This window comes from Sus scrofa, chromosome 14, assembly GCF_054392235.1.
Source record: "Sus scrofa isolate SSC_HxYL_T2T_F1_AM1 chromosome 14, Sscrofa_HxYL_maternal_Yorkshire_Landrace_v2.0, whole genome shotgun sequence".
NCBI lineage: Eukaryota > Metazoa > Chordata > Mammalia > Artiodactyla > Suidae > Sus > Sus scrofa.
In genome coordinates, this window is record NC_139396.1 from 59,002,608 (window position 1) to 59,022,931 (window position 20,324).

General features: G+C 48.1%; 1 protein-coding gene across 11 annotated transcripts in view; it reads left to right on the forward strand.

Annotated features, from left to right (window-relative positions):
* The window catches only part of TBX5 (T-box transcription factor 5), a 95,097-nt gene that overhangs the window by 3,970 nt on the left and 70,803 nt on the right, over nucleotides 1-20,324 (forward strand). For all 11 annotated transcript variants that reach the window (XR_014826587.1, XM_013982915.3, XM_084994812.1 and 8 more), the window contains 6 exons: nucleotides 213-397; nucleotides 2,073-2,167; nucleotides 4,244-4,363; nucleotides 5,112-5,259; nucleotides 9,143-9,295; nucleotides 18,426-18,517. Coding sequence is in view for 10 of the 11 variants with exons in the window: in XM_084994814.1 (XP_084850940.1) it covers nucleotides 213-397; nucleotides 2,073-2,167; nucleotides 4,244-4,363; nucleotides 5,112-5,259; nucleotides 9,143-9,295; nucleotides 18,426-18,517 (793 nt within the window). In the remaining variant the exon portion in view is untranslated. The remainder of the gene's footprint in view (nucleotides 1-212; nucleotides 398-2,072; nucleotides 2,168-4,243; nucleotides 4,364-5,111; nucleotides 5,260-9,142; nucleotides 9,296-18,425; nucleotides 18,518-20,324) is intronic.

The window sequence follows — 20,324 nt, forward strand, 5'->3', positions numbered from 1 at the left end:
GTGCGTGGTCATAAAGTAATAGTAATGATAATAATAATAGGACCTTCTGCAGCCTCCTTCAGCAGGGAAAGGAGGTGCTGGTAGCTGGAAACTGCTGGTGGCAGCCTAGTAACTGCTCCCTCTTGTCACCAGAACTGTGTTTCCAACCTTCTCTTTTTTCTCTCTCTCTGCACCCCCTCCCATCTGTCTTTCTCTTTCCTTCTTGTCCTTAGAGCAGGACCCAGAGCGGTCACAGGGCCCTGGGCTCACCATGGCCGACGGAGACGAGGGCTTTGGCCTGGCTCACACACCCCTGGAACCAGACTCAAAGGATCTACCCTGTGACTCAAAACCCGAGAGTGGGCTAGGGGCCCCCAGCAAGTCTCCGTCGTCCCCGCAGGCCGCCTTCACCCAGCAGGTAAGAAGACCAGAGCCTCTCTTTTAGGTGCTTGGGGGAGCCCAGGGCTTGTAATTGTCCCTTTTCTTTTTTATTCCTCCTCAATCCCACCTTTCTCTGCGTGCCTCCCTAACTGCCAGGATACTCTGATTCACTTTATTGTGAAGATGAATCTTTCTGGCCAGAGGACCTTTGAAATACATTGAAGTTGTTAGGGGAGCCTTAATGATCTGACTCTTTGGGGCCAGTGAACAATGGCCCAGATCGTTCCTTTCCTGCTGCACTAGGTGTAAACTCGGCCTGAACGCCTCATTAAGGGCTGGGTCAGCGGCCGCTTCAGGCCAGTATGAGCGATGGCTTGACCCCTCTTCAGATCTTTCGTAGCCTTCGCCTCCGCCCGCCTCCTCCGTGCCGCCGCCCAGCCCCGTGCGCAGCCCCATTTGTCTGGCGGGCCGGAGCCTGGAGGGCTGGTGCAGCCGGACCGGCGGGTGGCGAGGAGTGCGCAGGGCTTGGCTGCCAGGGTGCGGGCAGCCGCGGGCTCGCCTGGCTGGAAGCTGGCCTTGGCCGACGATGAACCCTCGCCTCTCGCTCTGCGCCCTTCACCAGGGTGCCCTGGGCGATTAAGGCATCGTCTGAAGAAGCTTGATGATTTTAAAATAGGGTGTCGGGTGGTTGGAAGCGGGGTGTCTTGGCCAAAAGAGAGGGTTGCGCGTAGCTAAAAGCCGTCTATGGGATTTCGATGTCCTTCCTGGCTTTTCATTGCTTCTCTCCTTTGCCCTTCACGTCTCAGAAAGATGCGAGTATATTTATAGAGAAGTGGCTAGCAGTGGGCCCGCAGTTTCAGAAACTCAGAGGTTTTCTTTCACAGAAAAACGTATCTACTTATTCGACGTCTCCAAATTATTGCAAAACGAAAACTTTGCATATAATTTTTTGGCCTTGGCTTTGTAAAATAACTTATAGTTGAAAGTGGAAATGTTAAATCGCTGTGCCCATAATCAGAATAGCTTGACGTGAACGAAGCTCGATGTGAGGAGGGCCTAGGAGTTGCGTTAATATAGACATTTGTGAATTCACTTTTGTTCGGGACTGGGGGAAATTATTCTAATATGGAAACATTAAAAAAAATTAAAACTGCACCTAGGTCTATATAGGCAATGCCATGGTGAGAATAAACATGCATGTGTACAGTGTTTGCACATCTCTAGGTTTTCGTGTGGGGACATATTGATGTCTACCTAAGAATATCCTGACTGGTTTTTTTTTTTTTTTTTTGAGATTGAGGTTGTCTTTTTGTTTGTTTGTTTCTTTTTTCTTTTAGCTGCCTCTTGGCTAAATCAGATTAAGATTGGTCCCATTTTTTCTCAGCCCCATCCTCCCTATGCAGATTCTGGAACACCCTGATGGTTGAGGTTTTCCCTAGCCTTTTGTTGGCATTCGGAGACAGCTCTGCATTGTACGTGTGGGGGGTTAAGACCTCTCTCCGACCAAGCATACAGAGGGATTCCCGGGCAAGAGCTATGGGTGCTTCAGAGCCCAGATGCTGCAGCAGTGAACTGGGGGCAGTTTTCAGGCTATGAGCCCACTGGCTCCTGGCGGAAGGAGGAGAGATCTCTCTGTGTTTTCGGGGAGTTTGAAGAAGGAAGGCTCATTGCCTCGAGGGCTTATCTGTGTGACTCTTCTCTCCTTCCTATAGGGCATGGAAGGGATCAAGGTGTTTCTCCATGAAAGAGAACTGTGGCTGAAATTTCACGAAGTGGGCACAGAAATGATCATAACCAAGGCTGGCAGGTGAGATGGTCACCTCTGTGGAGGAGGCATACGGAACTTGTGGGAGAGATGAGGAAGAAAGTTGATGTGGGAGACCAGAGAAAGGAGGGGAGAGAGAGAAGGGGGGAGAGAGAGAGAATGAGGGAGAGAAAGAAAATGAATGTATTTTGTTAGACTCGATTCTGGTTAAAGAGTCACGGAGATTTCCTCCAGCCATCTCCATCAGTGGGGTGGTGGGAATATCTAAAAGGTTAAACCCTGGAAACTGGGTGTTTCTTCCACCTGGTATATAAGAAGAATCAAGAGCTAGAGAGGTTGTGCTATCTGGATGGGTCAGTAACCAGAGGTGGGAGAATGAACGGCAGAACAGAGAGGGGCACAGACACACAGAGATGACACTGGGCTTTGGATTTCCTGGGATCTCAGGCTTGATTCCTTCCCACCCTCTCTGACCTTGGAGTGGGTCCAGAGTCTCACCGGATCACCAAACTCGGGATCCTTGAATGTATTCGCTACCTCTTTCATTGTTTATAGAAAGCAGGCAAAGCCTTTGAAACTGAACCAGGGCTCGGCGGGGCTCTATATACAGACACCGATAAACAGTTTCGTCAAGACACTCACCCTCTTAAAAGCTCGCTGAGTTTTAGTCAGAAATGCGAGACTTCTGGCGGAGGGGGTGGGAGGGTTTGTGCAGCTCCGTATCTCAGCGTGTCAGTGTGTCCGGCCATGCGCCCAGGCCCGGGACAGCTTCGCCACATCCCTGCTGGTGCTGGACAGGCCCTCCGAGTCCCTAAGGGCAGAAAGTCCCAGTCTGGTGCAGGCTGGCGGAAGAGCCGGTAGGCCCAAGCCACCGACAGTGCGAAGGGGGCGGGTGGAGCTGCCTCGCCAGACGCCCACCCCTTCTCCAGCCCAAGCCTCCCGCAATAAACTGACAACAGTGACATTTATTATTATTTGAAATTAAACAATGGCTGCTCCCCCGTTCGGCCCGCGTGAACTAGGAGGCGCGTTCTGTTTATACCAAAGAACTAAGGTCCTCTTCCTATTCCGCCGGGGGAACGAAAGACGCGGCCAGGGCCTCGTTTTCCCCCCATCCTGAGCGGCAGGGATTTAACTATAAAAGGCCTGCGAAGCCTCCAGCGCCTCCGCCTCCAGGCGCGCTAGCTAGGGCAGATAAACACCGCGAGGCAAGGCTCCAAGGGCAGAGGGAGAGGGCTCCGCTCACCCCTTCCCGCCATCCCAGAGCGAGCCAGGTTCCAGCAACGGGTCCTTTGGCCCCGGCCAGCCTTAGGAAGGCGTGCTGGCCGGGGGAGCCCTCCTCCCAAGGTGGGATGGAGATGGGGAGGGCGCCGGTGCGCGGAGAAGGAGTGGGCTCAGCGGGACCGCGCAACCGCCTTCCACCCACCCGATCCTCGCGCAGGGCAGAATCTTTCTGAAATGAGATTTCTTTGCAGAGGGCCCAAGCGTTTAGACTCTTCTCCCAGGAAGAGCGCCAGGCGCCTTGGAGACGTTATTGGGCATTTAGGGATAAATTCCTGCGGGAGAGGAGACTCTTATCAGAGGTCACACACCTTGCGGGTGGAAGACTGAAACCCCAGCGCAAGGTGTGTGGGTACCCATGCGCGGTTACAGTCCTAGGGCGCACCCACCTTTGTGCCCACGTGACACGTAGCGCTGGGCATAGCGGCCAAAGTACCTGGCTGGGCGGAGGAAGCTAACTTTTTTTTTTTTTTTAACCGAATAAGCCTTTTCCTGCCCCCAGATAAACAGAGTAGGTGTCTGGTTCTGAAATGAGCATTCAGCAACGGTTTAAATGTGGGGTCCCTTTCAGGGTTTCTTCAAAACCAGTCTTTAGAAGCCCTCACCTCTTGCTTTCTATTTCCTCCTATAGACAGGCATAGTCCTAGCCTGCTTTTCTCATCGCTTGGCCCTTCTCCTCTCCATAATTTGATGGGAAACCTGGATTGGATCTTGGCAAGAGCAGGACAGGGGCTACTTTTCTCTTCCACGTTTCTGAAAAGGTGGAGTCTTCAGAATATTTTCATTAATTCCCTCCCATCTCTGTCTCTGTCCTCCCACCTCTCCCGTGTCTCCTAGGCGGATGTTTCCCAGTTACAAAGTGAAGGTGACTGGCCTTAATCCCAAAACCAAGTACATTCTCCTTATGGACATCGTTCCTGCCGATGACCACAGATACAAGTTCGCCGATAATAAATGGTAGGCACCAGTGCTGGCAGGTGGGGAAGGCAGGGAGGAATATGCAAACCAAACTTCCCTCTCCCCCCGAACCAATAAACATTTTTTTGGTGCTCGTCCTGTGTGCTAGAAGTTTTTGCTGCCCATTCCACTACATCCTCCTGACCTCACCAAGAAGAAATAAATAGCAGTCATTAGCCCCCATTTTATAGATGAGAAAACCGAGGCTTAGAGGAAGGAAAGAGCTGATAAACATCTGTTCCTGCACCAGTGGGTTGTGGATTTTTAAAAAGGGTATTGTTACTAAGCATTGGAGCTATTTCTCAGGGCATAAACCATTAACAGTTATTTTTTATGAGTTACCTGCTTTGAACATGCCTTTTTTATGAAATTGCAAAATCGGCCCGGGGTATTTGAGTTAAACAGGCAAGAGAAAAGAGGCTCATTCCTTGGGTACATTGCTCCCGAGGCTGCTAAGAGTCAGAGGCTTGAAGACGAAGCCCACCCCCCCACCTTTGAAAGCCCACAAGGCATTTTCCCAAAACTTTCTTGCACACACAGGCTTCCAGAACCTGCCAGTTTTTCATGGGCAGAGAGATGCTTTGAGGCCAGGCTTTCTGGGCATCTGGCATTGCAGATGTCTGAGCAAGACTTGGGGGTCAGGCCATTTTCAGATCATTCTTATATTCAGCAGCTCTCACCTGGTGCAAGAACCAGGCAGCCGCAAGGTGCGCTAAGACTAGGCGGGTGGTACCTCTCCTTGGTCTAGGTCTGTGACAGGCAAAGCGGAGCCTGCCATGCCGGGCCGCCTCTACGTGCACCCGGACTCGCCGGCCACTGGAGCGCATTGGATGCGGCAGCTCGTCTCCTTCCAGAAACTCAAGCTCACCAACAACCACCTGGACCCGTTTGGGCACGTGAGTACCTCGTGCAGCCCTTCCTTTTGTATCTTCAGGCCCGTGCCTTCTCTTTCTCACCTGCCCTCTTTCCCCCCCCCCCCAACTCCCTTCTCCAGGAGTTTCTTTCTCTTTCGGCTCCCTCGTGCCTACCCATGCTTCTTTTTGTGCTCCATTTCACCTACGTTGGACTTTTTCTCTCTCAGCTTTCTTGACCTGGTCTTCTTGTCCCCTTTCTTTTCCTCTTCCTCATCTCTCTTTCCATTTCTTTTATTTCTTGCACCTTCTAACGCTTCCTCTCTGTCTCCACCTCTCTCCTACTTCGACCTCTGCTCCTGGCAGTCCTCCCTGTGGTCCATGCTCTGGGTGTGTCTTTCCTGGGGCTCATCCTGCATCCCTGCTACCAGCCCCCAACCCTTCCGCCTTTGCTGAGGGACAGGGTCATGGGGGTGACTAAAGCTGTTCCTTCCGGGCCTGGAATTCCTGTTTGTTCAGTCCCATCTGTGATTAGAGGCAGGGGGATGTGTTTCGGTCCTGCAGAAAACATGGGCCCTCTAGCTCAGCAGGTACTCAGCACAGACCACAGAGTCTGGACCACTGGCGGGAGCCATAGACCTTACCTGCCTCCTTCCAAATCCTGGGATGGTATTTTGGGGATGTTACAGCTGCAAGGAAGACCCTAGGTCCTCTGTTTCCTCTTTTACAAATGGGGAAACCAACCCACTAGGGGCAAACTCCGGAACCTATGTCCCCTTTAGCTCAATACTCTTGGGTTTATCTGTTTTTTTCCAACTTCCAGCTCTCCCCAGCTCCTCCCACCATGCTCAGAGCAGACAAACCCAGATCAGGGTCCTACACCTGGAATCTGAACTGGCCCCAAGAGAGAGGGGCCTGGTGAACTGACTGAAACTGCAGGATTTGGAGCATGCCCCCCTCCCCCAAGAGAGTGTGTAGGTTCTAGCAGGTTCTCCATAGGGTATGACCCTCTCTTCCCCAAGGAAAAAGAATAGAACACTGATTTAGGGGCAAATGTCCCTAAATCTCTTCATTGGAAAGAATCACCAGGACAGAACAGTGTTTTCAAAACCTTAGTTTAATGATTCCATGTACAAATGGGCTTGTTTGTCTTAGGGTATTTGATCCTTATAGCAGCCTAAAGAGAAGGATGGAAATGCCCACACATCTTTGCAATTAGGAGTCCAGCAGAAGGAAGGTGACTTGCCTCAGGTCATATGGCTTGCATTTGGGAACAGGAATTTGAGGCTAGGTTTCTCTAATTCCAGAGAAGTGGTCTCTGTCCTGCCACTTGGTCTCTTTATAGAGAATCGACAGACAAACCCTGTTCCCCAGTTTGGGGATGTGAGGAGACTGGATGAGAATGCATTTAACCAGGAAGTCGGCCAGTTAGTGAGGGTCCAAATGAGAAATCTGCTTTTTTTTGGTGGGGCTTTGGGACTGATGCACCAAGCCTGCAGGGTCCCAGCTGCAAAGAGGACCACGAACTGCCACTGATGCGTTCAGTTTGGCTCCACATGTGGTTGGTGTGAGATTGGACTGCTGGCCACTGGGGAAGAGGGAAGGAAGGCAGGCCCCTTCTGTTTCCCCGCAGTAAGAAGGGAGCAAAGGGGACAGATGGGGCGGGCCATTGTGTGTGGGGGGCTTTCTAGGCAAGATGCAGGGCCTCCTTTGCATTTAAACTGAGGTGTTTTGCCTGCAGTGGCCAGTTTGGGGGGCACCCCAGCCCACAGATGTGACCTCCAACTTGTGTGGGCGTTGGCTGGTGGGTAGTGCCGTGTACCTGTGGATGCTGAGTGGATGCTTTAGGTTAAGTGCTGGAACCATTTTATAAAGGTCCCAGGTGCATGTCCCTTTATGGGGGCCTCCTGGAACCTGGGTGCTGGGAAGCACGACTGTCCTCCATCCCATCCCTGATCCTTAGCCTTCCCTCTGCGGCCCTGGGTATGCCTTTGGGGTCGCGCTGGGGTGGACGCCTGGGGAAGGCGTATGCACAGCCCCTCAACCGAGTCTGTGGCGCATCTGAGAGTTTCGGGTCCTTCTGCGCCGGCGGACTAGGGAACCGTGTTCTGAGCTCCTCCGGACTCCCCAGCTGCCGCGCATTCCCACCCGGACTTTGAGTCCAGAGCTGCCCTAATGAAATTAAGGGCCATTAGATCGTCTTCGCGCTGATGTCTCCACACTGTCCCCGGCCGTCAAAGCAATTTGGCTAAGCCGGGACGATGGCCGCGCCGGCCGGGGGCTGCGGCGGCCCGCGGGGCCCCGCTGCGTCTCTCTGTCGCCACGCCGCCCGGGTCGGCGTCGCTATCGGCCAGGGAGGCGACCGGGCCGCGGCGGCCGGAGATTAGAGCCGAGCAGCCCGGGGTCGGGGAGCCCCGGGGTCCCGAGCTTTCCCCCCCTCCCCCGGCCGGGTCGGGCCGCGCCGCGCCGCGCTCTCCTCCCCCTCTCCCAGGCGGATCTCAAGGGTTGGCCCTAGAACCCTGCCGCGGGTCGGGTCATCGATGCAAATAATCGAAGACACGGAGACTACTCCCGCCGTTCAGTTTGCGGTCCGGGGGAAAAAGCAGGCCAGGTTTTCATCTAGGGAAACGCGGCAGTTCCTCCATTCAGTGGATATAGATCAGAACGTTTTGATAAATACTAGCGATACCAGCCTCCCAGGATCATCAAAAGCAAAGTGTCATCAGAACCACAAACTCGGTTTTATTAGTAAGGATGTTCATCTTCTCTGGATAGTTCTGCTCCAGCGAGAATGTGGTGCCTGCAGGGTCCCTGCTGATATTGACAATGGTGGTTGTACTAATAGTACTGCTACAGCACTGAGACCCCGTTTGTCTTCAGGACTCTTCTCTAACCATGGAGAAGATAGGAAGGAAGGAGAAAAACATTCCCCCCAAAGGAGATGCCGCAGTTCTGTCTGGGGCCAAGTCTGGAGATAATTCTGATTGTGGATCCTGAAATGTTGTAAAGTTGGAGGAAGGGAATGCCAAGGGCAGCCAGGCTTCTGTTCCATATTAGGGGTGGGGGTGCTTCCTTCTCCTCCCCCATCACACATCCTTAGAAGCCCCCCTCCCCACAATTTTTCTCTCTTTTTCATTGACTCCACTTTGCACATTCTCCAAACAAAGACCAAACCTGTGATTTCTATTCCAGTTCTGCAAATGCTTGGTCTTTTCCTTTGCATCTCTTTGAGCTTTTTTTGGGGGGGGGGATTCTTTGTATGTATTTTTGTTTATGTATTTGTTTCTTCTCCCCTTTCATTCCAAAACTGTTGCCCAGAGAACCTACTGTATAGCACAGGAAAATCTACTCAATAGTTCGTAATAACCTATGTGGGGAAAAAAGTGGATATATTTATATCCACTCTTTGCTGTGCTCCTGAAAGTAATACTGTAAGTCAACTCAACTCCAATAAAATTAAATTTTAAAAAAAGACAAAAAAGGATACACAGCAAACAAACAAAACAAAAAACCCCCCAAGTTATTGCCCAGGCTTTCTTGGAGGACACCAGTTCCTTGTCCCAAAATTGCTTCACTCCCACTGCAGGGGGTGGGGGGTTGAGGGGGTAGGGAGGTTGGGGGTGGGCAGTGCCCTATGCAGGGAGTTAATTTATTAAGCAAACTTTATTAAGAATTCTGATTTACTGCCCTGTGTGCTTTGGGTAGATTCCTGGAATATTACCCTGGCTTTTTCAGATGGAAATTGTCATTTTTGAAATGTTTCTTTTTAATGAAATTACTGGCTTCTTTTCAAAAACAGGGGAAAAAAAATCAGACCTTTTTTCAAGAGCCTATATAAGGAATCTAATTTTGGGGTGGAGAGTGGGGTTTTATGGAAACAAAGGGGTTTTGATTTTCCTTACAATCTCATTTTCTTTATTATTTTTAGATTATTCTAAATTCCATGCACAAATACCAGCCCAGATTACACATCGTGAAAGCGGACGAAAATAATGGATTTGGCTCAAAAAATACTGCATTCTGTACCCACGTCTTTCCTGAGACAGCGTTTATTGCAGTGACTTCCTACCAGAACCACAAGGTAAGCCCAGTACCCAGGAATCAGCCAACAGGGTGGGGGTGGGGAACCAGCTTGTTTGCCGGAAGCTGCAGGGGTCTCTTGCTAAAACCTTAAGCTTTATGGGTACCTTTATTCCTCAGCACAGCAGGCACCAACTGCTACTCCGGGGGCTGGGGCAGGGACTGAGCTGCAGCCTAAGGGTCGAAGCTGTTTGTACTGCATTCACGGAGTTGGCACAAAACACACACACACGCACACACCAGGTGGAAACAAAATTGTCAAACTAAAGATGACCACATGGCATCAATGCAGTACTGAGATGCAACAGGAAGGCATCCCAATGCGCTGAAATGATCAGTGGATAGAAACACCTTTGCATGGGCTGGCTCTGTACTCTTAGGTGGGGGCCAGGTGCCACCCTCCTGGGGCCACCTTTTCTCTTGGGATCAGTCTCCTCCTCTCCACTCTGCCTTTTGGATGCATTTCAACTCCAGTTGGGACAGATAGCACAGTTGCTAGACATCTTGAGCTTGGATTTTCCCAGATGCTCCCCTCATTGTTTCAGCAATTCCTGACCCAGGACCACATACTCAAGCAAGGTGGGTGTTGCTGAAACAAAACCAAAACCAAAAAAAAAAAACAAAAAACCAGCAACCTGGATCACAGCTCTGGGGACTCAGACAAGATCCTGCAAACACACAGCTTGATGAAGGGAGGCGTGCCTGCGGCCAGTGCATCCTTTGGTGGCTGCACTATAGGGTAGTGGGGGGATGGTACAGATGGCTTGTGTCACCGTCAGAACCCCATGCTGTTCGAAATCCAGGCCCCCATTTGGGCATTCAGAGCTTGACAATGGTATTGGTATACGTGCTGGCGCCGAAGCGAGCACTTGACAATGGTATTGGAACAGGGTGCCCCGTAATCACAGGTTGGGGGGAGTAACTTTTATTATTGCTCAGGAGAAAGGGCTTGTCTTGACTTGTCACAGTTCATGTCTGTTCTTTAGAAACCCGGGTGCACGTGGATTCATTTTATTGGAGGGAGGGCAGCGCTGAATGATTCCTAAGACTTGTTAGGGAAAGATCTGGAATCTGGAAAGGCAAGATACAGGGGCTGGGCAGGGGCCATTGCCACTGTGGGTTGTAGACTGTTAGGAGTCTTATGAAGTGATTTGGGGTTAGAAGGCTGTGGGAGGGGAAAGTTGAGGGGGGTGGTCCATATGCGATCAGTGAAGGCAAATCACGTGGACCACTTACCGAGATGGCCATGGGGATGGTGTGCCCCTCCCTCTCCACAGAGCTCATCCCTCCTTACCTTCGAGGAAAGAATGGGGGTTGGGGGGAAGCCACAGGGGCAGTGGGGCCAGGCAGGAGAGGCCAGGGTGGGGTGAGGGAGGAGCCTAGCATCCTAAAGCCTCCAGTCACCCCTTGAAGGTCATTTCATGCAGGCTGGGCGTTGGATAATACGCCCCCCCCCACCCACAGTGAAGCCAGGGCAGTTACGAAATACTGTGGGTAATCGCCGAATTCAGATTGTCAGTGACCAGGCCAAGTCATGATGGATGGTCCCTCCCAGGCCACACGGCCAGTCTGGGATCCCAGGCCTCAAGAGAGCTTCCTTTCAGCAGAAAACTCACTCCCCCTACAAATGCAATTAACTTTCTAAAGGGAAAGAAGGACTTTTCTTTTTAAGGTTCTTCCTGCTCATTGAACCAATAAGAGAAAAAAAACAAAAACGGTAAGGTCAAGTGCCCTGAAAGTTGCAACACCATTTCAGGCTAATTTGAATTCGGCTGCCAGAAGCCTGTTTCCTCTATGGCTGCTGTAAACCTATGTTTAACTTTGTGGTGATGGCCACAGCAGGAAAAATGGAAAAAATAGCAACCCGGACTCTCAGTTACATATATATATATATATACACATACACACACACACACATATGTGTGTATATATATATACATATGCATACACGCACACATATACACATACTGCTTAGTGTCTCTTAGCCCTGACAGAGGGTCTAAAAATAGACAGATCTTTTTTATTCCTGCTAAGAAAACTCAGGTCCATACAGAGGGAACAGAAGTGGTAGACACCTGAAAGTGACCTGTTAAAGAAACCTGTGGGTGATTCAGGTCCTTTAGGGGAAATTCCTAAGTTCTATGTAGCTCTAAGATCTTAGGGGTCCATCAGGAGTGGGTCTATCTAGAGGAACACCTGTTCTTTCTCTTTCTATTTACAACTTTCTTAAGGCCTGTCACACAATAAATTGCAGTATTTGATGTATTCAGTTGAATAGGTTTGACGTAGGTATACACCTATGAAAGCATCACTGTTCCCACTTATAAACATACACAACACCCCCTAGACTTATATTTTGAAAAAAGTCTTCTCCAAGGAATATATTTGGTGATCTGTGGGTATGGAGGCGTGCCTGCCCAGTAGGGTGTGTACGTGTGAGTGTGGAACACAATCTAGGAGATTGTGTGTCTGTGTGCTCATGGGTCTCCAAACGTGAGTCTCCAAATATGCATTTGGCTATATGCAGATGTTGTGGTTTTTGTGTTTTCTTCCAGTTTTATCGGGGTATAAATGATATTCAGCCCTGCATCCATTTAAGATGTACAGTGTCATAATTTGACTTATCTACATCATGAAATGATGATAGAATGCATTGAGTGGTGGAGATAAATTTGAAGGCCGCAAAGGAATGACTGATTTTCTTTATTGGTTGAGCCAGGGAGCCCAGGTGAACTGTACATACAGGTCTTTTTCTGGTTTGGTTTTGTTTTTAGGGCTGCACCAGCAGCATATGGAAGTTCCCAAGCTAGGGGTCAAATTGGAGCTGCAGCTGTCAGCCAACACCACAGCCACAGCAATGCAGGATCCGGCCGCATCTGAGATCTACACCGCTGTATCCTTAACCCAACTGAGCGAGGCCAGGGATTGAACCTGCATCCTCATGGAGACTATGACAGGTTCTTAACGCCCATGTAGGTCTTTTTAACGCCAGCCCACATCCAGAAGAGGGATTTCCTGGGAGACAGCTTTCAATCACTCTCCCCCAGATGAGGTTTCCCCCACTTTTTTAGTCATTGAATACCAAGGCATTTGATTCCTTTGTCAGGAGAGAAGTCTAATGCGGGGCACTTTCCCAGTTGAATCCAGGCCCCTGCACGCATTCCCTGCACAGATATATGATGTGTGACTTATATAAGCGGGTCAGGTTAAGTGTGATTTGTGGACTCTGTTTTGTTACTTTATTGTCACACCTGGAAGGAGCGTTGAGATTTCTGACTTCATGGGTAGAAGCCACCTGAGCTCATGAAGGATTATGGTTGAGAGTCTGGAGGCAGACTGCCTGGGTTCAGACCCATTTGACTTGGACAAATTATTTAACTCAGTTTTCCCAATCTGTAAAATGGATATCAGAAGAGAATTTTTTTGGTATTATCATTGCAAGGATTAAAATGAGATAATTCGTGCAAAGTGTCTCATGCAGAGCCTGGTGCAGAGTCAGGAGAGATTGTTAGTGATGATTCCATTGATTGAGTACTTAACTGATCCATTGATTAATAGGGCAACTCCATTCAAAATGCAGGTGCTGAAAAACTCTTTGACCACCCTCTTTTAGAATCTGAAAGATGGAGATTTTGTTTTGTTTTGTTTTTTGGCCACTCCCATGGCATGCAAAAGTTCATCATCCAGGGATCGAACCCAAGTCACAGCAGCAACCGGAGCCACACCAGTGACAATGCTGGGTCCTTAACCCACTGAGCCACCAGGGAACTCCAGAGACTTTTGAATAAGTTCTTATTTTTGAGGTTGAAGTACAACTATACATGTTAGTCTTTGTGGTTTAGTTGGTTCATTCCCTGATCGTGTCGTCAATCCAAGGCCTGTTTGCCCAGTATTATGCTTTGGATAAGTGCTCGGGGAAAGAAAAGCAGTCTGTGTGATTAAATTGCCAGGACAATTTGGAAAAATACGAGCCACCAGTTTTTGGTCCAAGGGGCTCAGTGCCTCCAGACTGATCCCTGGATGCAGGTACCAGGTGGCGGCAGGTAAGTGGCAGGGTTCATATGTATACCATGGGGTTCCTAATGACACAGCCTATTTCCTGAGCGCAGCTGTGATCCCAAGCTGGATTTGGGAGTTATTTCCCCAGATGGTTGACAGCTTGAAAAAGATATTTAAATGCTCGAATCTTCCCCAGCGACATTCACTCTGTGAAACACGTTTTTGTAAGGTTTTCGCTTCAGTTGTCAGCAGCTCTGAGAGCAATCCCTAGAAATATTTAGGTGTTAAAAAAAGGTCACATGGGCATTTCATTTCCCCACTTTTGCAACAATGGCTTTGTATGGCAAGCTTGTCTCTCCCCCAATATTAACTTACTTTGCCATTAAAAGGCATTTTCCTCCTGCTTAAATCATTGTGTATGGAGCCTGTATTTATGAGGTACGAGCTTTCTGGTTGGGACCAGGAAATGAACTCCTAATAGAGAGACATAATTAAGATTTTTGGCCCCCGTGAGGTGTTTTTTTTTTCCCCCCAAAAGCGAGAATTCACAACAATTATTCTCATTAATTTTTACAACCTCTGTCTCCCTGGTTGGAGCTGGCATTTATATTTGCTTTTCCCCCCACCCAAACCCCTCCCCCGGATATCCGGTTTAATGCTGATTTTGGAGGGAATACATTTGGATGACGAAAGGAAGTCAGTTTCAGTGGAGCCTTTTGGTAGAACTCAGACCTCCAGGTGTATCGGTTTGTGTGCCTGCGAGTGACTAGTGCCGTATGAGGAAGGGAATTTCATAGACAGCGTGATAATAAGAGAGGGGACAGGAATGAAATAAGAGGAACACTTTCACCTGCCCTGAAGCCTGCAGGTTAACATTTCTCAGGGGTCGTTCTTATGCCCAGTAGGCATCTACACTCAAATCTACAAAGCAGGACATAGGTAAGATCCACACACCTAAGTGCACATTTAGCAAATCATGCGTATCCTGTGCCATCATATTTTTGGAAGCTATGGTGATAAGAGCAAGAATCAGGTAGTAGTAGTTAACCTGTTTGAGGTATAAAGAATGGGTTTGAACACAAGATTTTTGCTGATGAAATACCCAAACCCACCCTTTTCTTTCCTTTTTTTTTCTTTCTTTTTAGGGCTATACCCATGGCATATGGAAGTTCCCAGGCTAGGAGTCGAATTGGAGCTATATATAGCCTTTGGCTTACACCACAGCTATAGCAATGTGGGATCCAAGCCTGGTCTTCGACATAAGCCACAGTTCACAGCAATGCTGGATCCCTGACCCACTGAGTAAGGCCAGGGATTGAACCAGCATCCTCATGGATACTAGTCGAGTTCATTACCACTGAGCCACAACGGGAACTCCCCTTTTCTTTTTTTCTCAGGGTAATTTTTTTGTTGCAAGATCTCGGTGGAGCAGTAACATCATGGAACAGGCATTAATTCAGCCCTGATGCCACCCACCCCCTTTTTTGTCTTCAGTATATTCAGAGGTTGGCTTCTGTCACTGGGTGGATGGGGGTGCAGGGAGCAGGGAAAGAACTCCCTCTACTCCTTTTAAAAAAGATCTAGTTTGTATTTAACTTATGGAGAATCTCCCCCACCTTAAAAAAATGATTTATGGTCATTTGGGTTGCATTTTATTGTCCTAAGAGCCGAGTGAGAAAGCATGTCCTATTAGGTGATGAGCTTTTGGAGTCAAGATAGAACTGGGTTGAGAAGTGTCCATTGCAAGACTGTTTTCCAAAGAGATCTTTATGGACTTGTACTCATCCTGAAGAGTCAGTTCAAAATATGAAAGTTGCAGGAATGGGTAGAGTGGAAAAGATGAGGGAGGAGGGAGGGAGGGATGAAAAGTATTTACATCAGTTTTACTTTTCGGAGCAGCTTAAGGTTCATAGTAAAGTTGAGTGGAAAGTACAGGGGGTTCGTGTGTACTCCTGTCCCCCCCACCCCAGCTTCCTCCACTATCACCATCCCCTGCCAGAGTGGGACATTGGTTAGCATTCGGTGACCCTATACTGACACATCATCACCCAGAGTCTGTCGTTTGCCTTAGGGTTCACGCTTGGTGTTGTACACACTCTGTGGCTTTAGACACATGTATAATGATGCATAGTCACCGTGCTGTATCTCACAGAATTGTTTCGCTGCCTTAAAAATCCTCTGTGCTTCTCTTGTTTCACCCTTCCCTTCCTTCTGACTCTGGCAACCACTGATCTCTTTGCTGTTTCCCTAATTTTGCCTTTTCCAAAATGTCATTTGGTTGGAATCATATAACTTTTTTTTTTTTCCCCTTTTTTGGCCATCCCGTTGCCTATGGAGTTCCTGGGCCGGGGGTCAGATTTGAGCTGGGTTGTGACCACATCACAGCTGCGGCAACACCAGGTCCTTAGCCCACTGAGCCAGGCTGGGGATTGAACATGTGTTCTGGCGCTACAGAGATGCCACCGATCCCATTGAGCCACAGTGAGAACTCCTCCTATAACATTTAAAAAAATGTTAATTTTAGGAGTTCCAGCTATGGCTCAGTGGTAGTGAACCCGACTAATATCTATGAGGACTCAGGTTTGATCCCCGGCCTTGCTCAGTGGGTTAAGGATCCAGCATTGCTGAGAGCTGTGGTGTAGGTCGAAGATGCCACTCAGATCACGAGTTGCTGTGGCTCTGGCCTAGGCCAGCAGCAGCAGCAGTAGCTGCAGCTCCAATTCAACGACTGGCCCGGGAACTTCCATATGCTGTGGGTGAGGCTCTAACAAAAAAAGGAAAAAAATGTTAATTTTACATATATTTTTATTGTGAACTCACACGTACACATATAGTAATTATATGTGTGTGATAGTCTTGGAGTTAGAAGGAAGCTTTATAAGACCATCTCTTCCGGGAAACAGAACATACCAGACTGCTTGCCCCCAAATAGACAATTATGGGGACATTCATTAATTACGTCTAGTTTCCTAAAGGAGCTACTTGGTTTCTCAAAGTCTATAATGATAGTACTAAGGGCAGAGGAAACAGTTCTGTGGGTACTTGAAGATGATGGAATCATGGAGAGAAAATTGTTCTTGTTCCAGTTATTTTTCTATTTATTTCTCAGAGAGAGAGAGAGAGAGAGAGAGAGAGGCTTACCCCAGTACCAGTTTAGGTTAAATATTTTTCTGAAAGTGTTGAATTTCCCCTTACAACAAAGAGGAGGCAGGCTGTAGGCTTGGAACTTTCTGTGGGTACCAGCAGAGAGAATTCAATGTACCTATTTTCTTTCTATCAAATGGCAAAGCTATTCCACTTTGACCTACAGAGAAGTGATATAATTTTTTTTATAAAATAAATTTAAATAAAAATGGCTTGATTTAAATAAATATATTGGCATTCCCCTTGTGGCTTAGTGGAAATGAATCTGACTAGCATCCATGAGGATGCAGGTTCGATCCCTGGCATTGCTCAGTGGGTTAAGGATCTGGCTTTGCCTTGAGCTGTGGTGTAGGTTGCAGACACTGTTCGAATCTGGAGTTGCTATGGCAGCTCTGATTGGACCCCTAGCCTGGGAACCTCCATATGCTGTGGGTGCAGCCCTAAAAAAACAAAAGACAAAAAATAAATAAATAAAATAAAATAGAGATGCCGTTGGAGTTCTTGTCGTGGCACAGTGGAAACGAATCTGACTAGGAACCAGGAGGTTGCAGGTTCGATCCCCGGCCTCCCTCAAAGTGTTAAGGATCTGGTGTTGCTGTGAGCTGTGGTGTAGGTCACAGATGTGGCACGGATCCCTCATTGCTGTGGCTGTGGTGTAGGGTGACAGCTGTAGCTCTGAATAGATCCCTAGCCTGGGAACCTCCTTATGCCACAGGTGCAGCCCTAAAAAGCAAAAAAACAAAAACAAACAAACAAAAAAAAACCTTCTCTTTAAATAAAAATATTGGAGTTCCCTGGAGGCCTAGCAGTTAAGGATCTAGCGTTGTCACTGCTGTGGTGTAGGTGTGATCCCTGGCTCAGGAACTTCTGCATGCTGCAGGTGTGGAAAAAAAAAATTATGCAGGCCAGTGGACAGGCCCTGAAGAGATGTGATAATGATGGTAAAGGTGACCTTTGATGAGTGCTGCCCTGGGGTCTCAAAAGTGATCTGATTTATCAAAATTCAATTCATGGAGTTCCTGATGTGGCTCAACGATAATAAACCCCACTAGTATCTATGAGGATGTGGGTTCCATCCCTGGCCTTGCTTAGTGGGTTAAGGATCTGGTGTTGCTGTGACTGTGGTGTAGGTTGGCGGCTACAGCTCCAATTTGACCCTAGCCTGGGAACTTCCATATGCCAAGGGTGTGGCTCTAAAAAGACCAAAAAAAAAAAAAAAAAAAAAAAAAAAAAGATCAATTCACACGCAGCTTTTAGGAAGTTCTTTTACCCAGGTCTGCCACTGTATGCTCACACAAACAGAATATGCGTTGATGGTTTCCAGGAAGGTTCTGGGTCTTAAAACTAAAGTGCCAGTTCTATCACTATATTGCAACAAAAAGTTCTAAGAAGAGGGCTCTCTCTTCTTTACCTAGACAATTAAAGAGGTTAGGCTCTGTTTAATATATATTAGAACTCTAAATGTTAGTGTTTATTAAATTAGACCCCATTTTCCACCTGAGGTAGCAAACCCTATCTGGGAAATTATGAAATAAACATGAAATGAGACATGGTAGGATTTTGAGAGCAATGATCAAGTCCTTCCAAATGGAGATTGCCACGCTGCAGGAAGCCAACACAATGTCAACATGGTACCATTTTCCAAGGGGGAGGGGAGGACCAAGTGTTGAGGCCTAGATTGTGTTTGAAACACAAAATGCTAAGATTAAAAACAAAACAAAAAAGCCAATCCAGCCAGAGCAAGGCAGAGTATGACTCCAATTGATGGGCAAACCGAAACCAGGTTATTTTTCCCCCTTTTAAAAGCTGTTTGATCTAGGACATTTTTCAAAGCCTTCTCATGAATGAAGTGGTGGGTCCCATTGATGTGACTGGCTTAATTTGCTTCTTTGGGTTGCCTGAGGCTGCGTTTCCATGACACTTACTATTAGCCGGGACCCAAGGTAGTCTTGTAAATCATGTGAAAACTCCCTTTCCTCTGCTTTCAGATCACCCAATTAAAGATCGAGAATAATCCCTTTGCCAAAGGATTCCGGGGCAGCGATGACATGGAACTGCACAGGATGTCAAGGATGCAAAGGTAAGTCAGTTGCTTCCTGGGCTCCCTCCTCTCTGCAGCCACCCCCTCCCCCTGCTCCTCCCCCACCCGTCCCCACAATAACGCAGGTGAGCCGACAGCCACAGAAGACCGGGCACAGAGAAATGGAGCCCTGGTCGCCATCGTGAACAAGGAGAAAGAGCCTTTTCAATCCCATTTTCTGATAACTTTCCACGTGATCTCCTCCATCAGGCAACTCGGATGGAGCTTGGAGCATGAGATGGGGACAGGGGTGAGGGGGTGAGTAGAAGAGAATTTGATCGGTCTCTGTCGGCCTAGGAAGGAAAGCTACAATTTCCCCCTCTTTCTCCGCTGTCTCTCTCCCTCTCGTGAAGTCCTTCTCGCCTTCTTCCCATAAGTCACAGGCGATGAATGATTTTTCTTTTTGGCAACCGCTCTTGGTTAATGGAAGGGAAGTTAATGGCTTGATTTCCTGGGGGTGATTATGCAGACAGACTCGACACCACATGGTATCCAGGGCACTGGAGGTTTGGAAGCTGGTGGTAAAAATTGCTTGGTATTTGTACATATCCTGTGGTCACGGTCGCTGATATGATGAATAGAAGGGGCTGTGGCAAATGGACATAGTGGGAATTTGGTCTGATTTGATTGTTGCCAATTTTGTCGAACATTCCCCTCTACCTCTTGATAGGCTTCCAAAATAACTTACCATATGGCAAGAGAATTAGAAATACATCCTGATCCCTTTGACCAAGAAAGGTCTTTTTCTCCCCCTCTCCCCCTTTTGGTGGGTTTAGTGTTTCAAAATAAAATGAGGTCATTCAGGAGGCTTTTCCTTATCCTTTCTGGAAGACACGAAAAGGGAAAGTTGGGCCGATGGATAGACATGCTCAAAGGAGAACAAGAAGTTTAAGAAAGAGAAAGAGAAAAAGGTTGTGGCTTTGTGGTTTTAACGTGAGGTTTAGAAATACATGCCGTGGAAATTGTTTTCAGGTAGCAGGCTTACCAGATCTAATTTTGCATGCTTTTAAAAAAATAAATGTACTGTTATCTTCAGGTGGGACCCGTACACCACACATGAATCCCTGCCTTCATAACTAGTTTCCTTCATGCTTGTGGATTTGTAAGACGCTTTTTTTGTGTGTGGTGAAAAATAACCAAGTTCTTAAATTATTATTTAAAAACACCTTTGGCCTTACATGTCTACATTTGGAAATTGGAGTTGGGTTTAGTCTTATGGTCACTGGAAAAACTGACAAATATCACAGAAAGCTGAAAGAGACCAAACTCTTTTTGGCCCTAGTCTTTTGGAGTGCCAAGTTTTTATTTCTATGTTGTCTGTGAGCCCCCTCCCCATTCTGATGGCTGTCTGTCATCAGCCATTGATGGACAAAGACCCCTCTCTGTTCTTCTGCAGGTAAAGGTCCAGGCTGTGCAGGGAGGGACTGGTTTCAGCCTGCAACCAAAGGGTTTTTTCCATCTCCCACTTCTTCCCTCCTCCTTCCCACAAGGTCAAGAGCACATGGTTTCATGGGCTTAAGGAGTTATGGATCATCCCTTGAAATTTAATCAGTCACCAGGTCCTGTGGAGTCTACCTTCTTCACATATATATCAGGATTTGCCTACATTCTCCACCCAGGCTGTCTTTTCCAGCCGTCACCATCCTCATCTGCCCCTGCCTCCTCACCTCTTGAGACCTGACTTCAGCTCTGTTCCCATCCAGGACAAACTCCAGGCAGCTGCTAAAGACATCTTTGTAAGACAGATCAGACACGCTTACTTCACAGCCTAGAACTCTCCCAGGCCTCCTGTGGCCCTCGGCGTCAG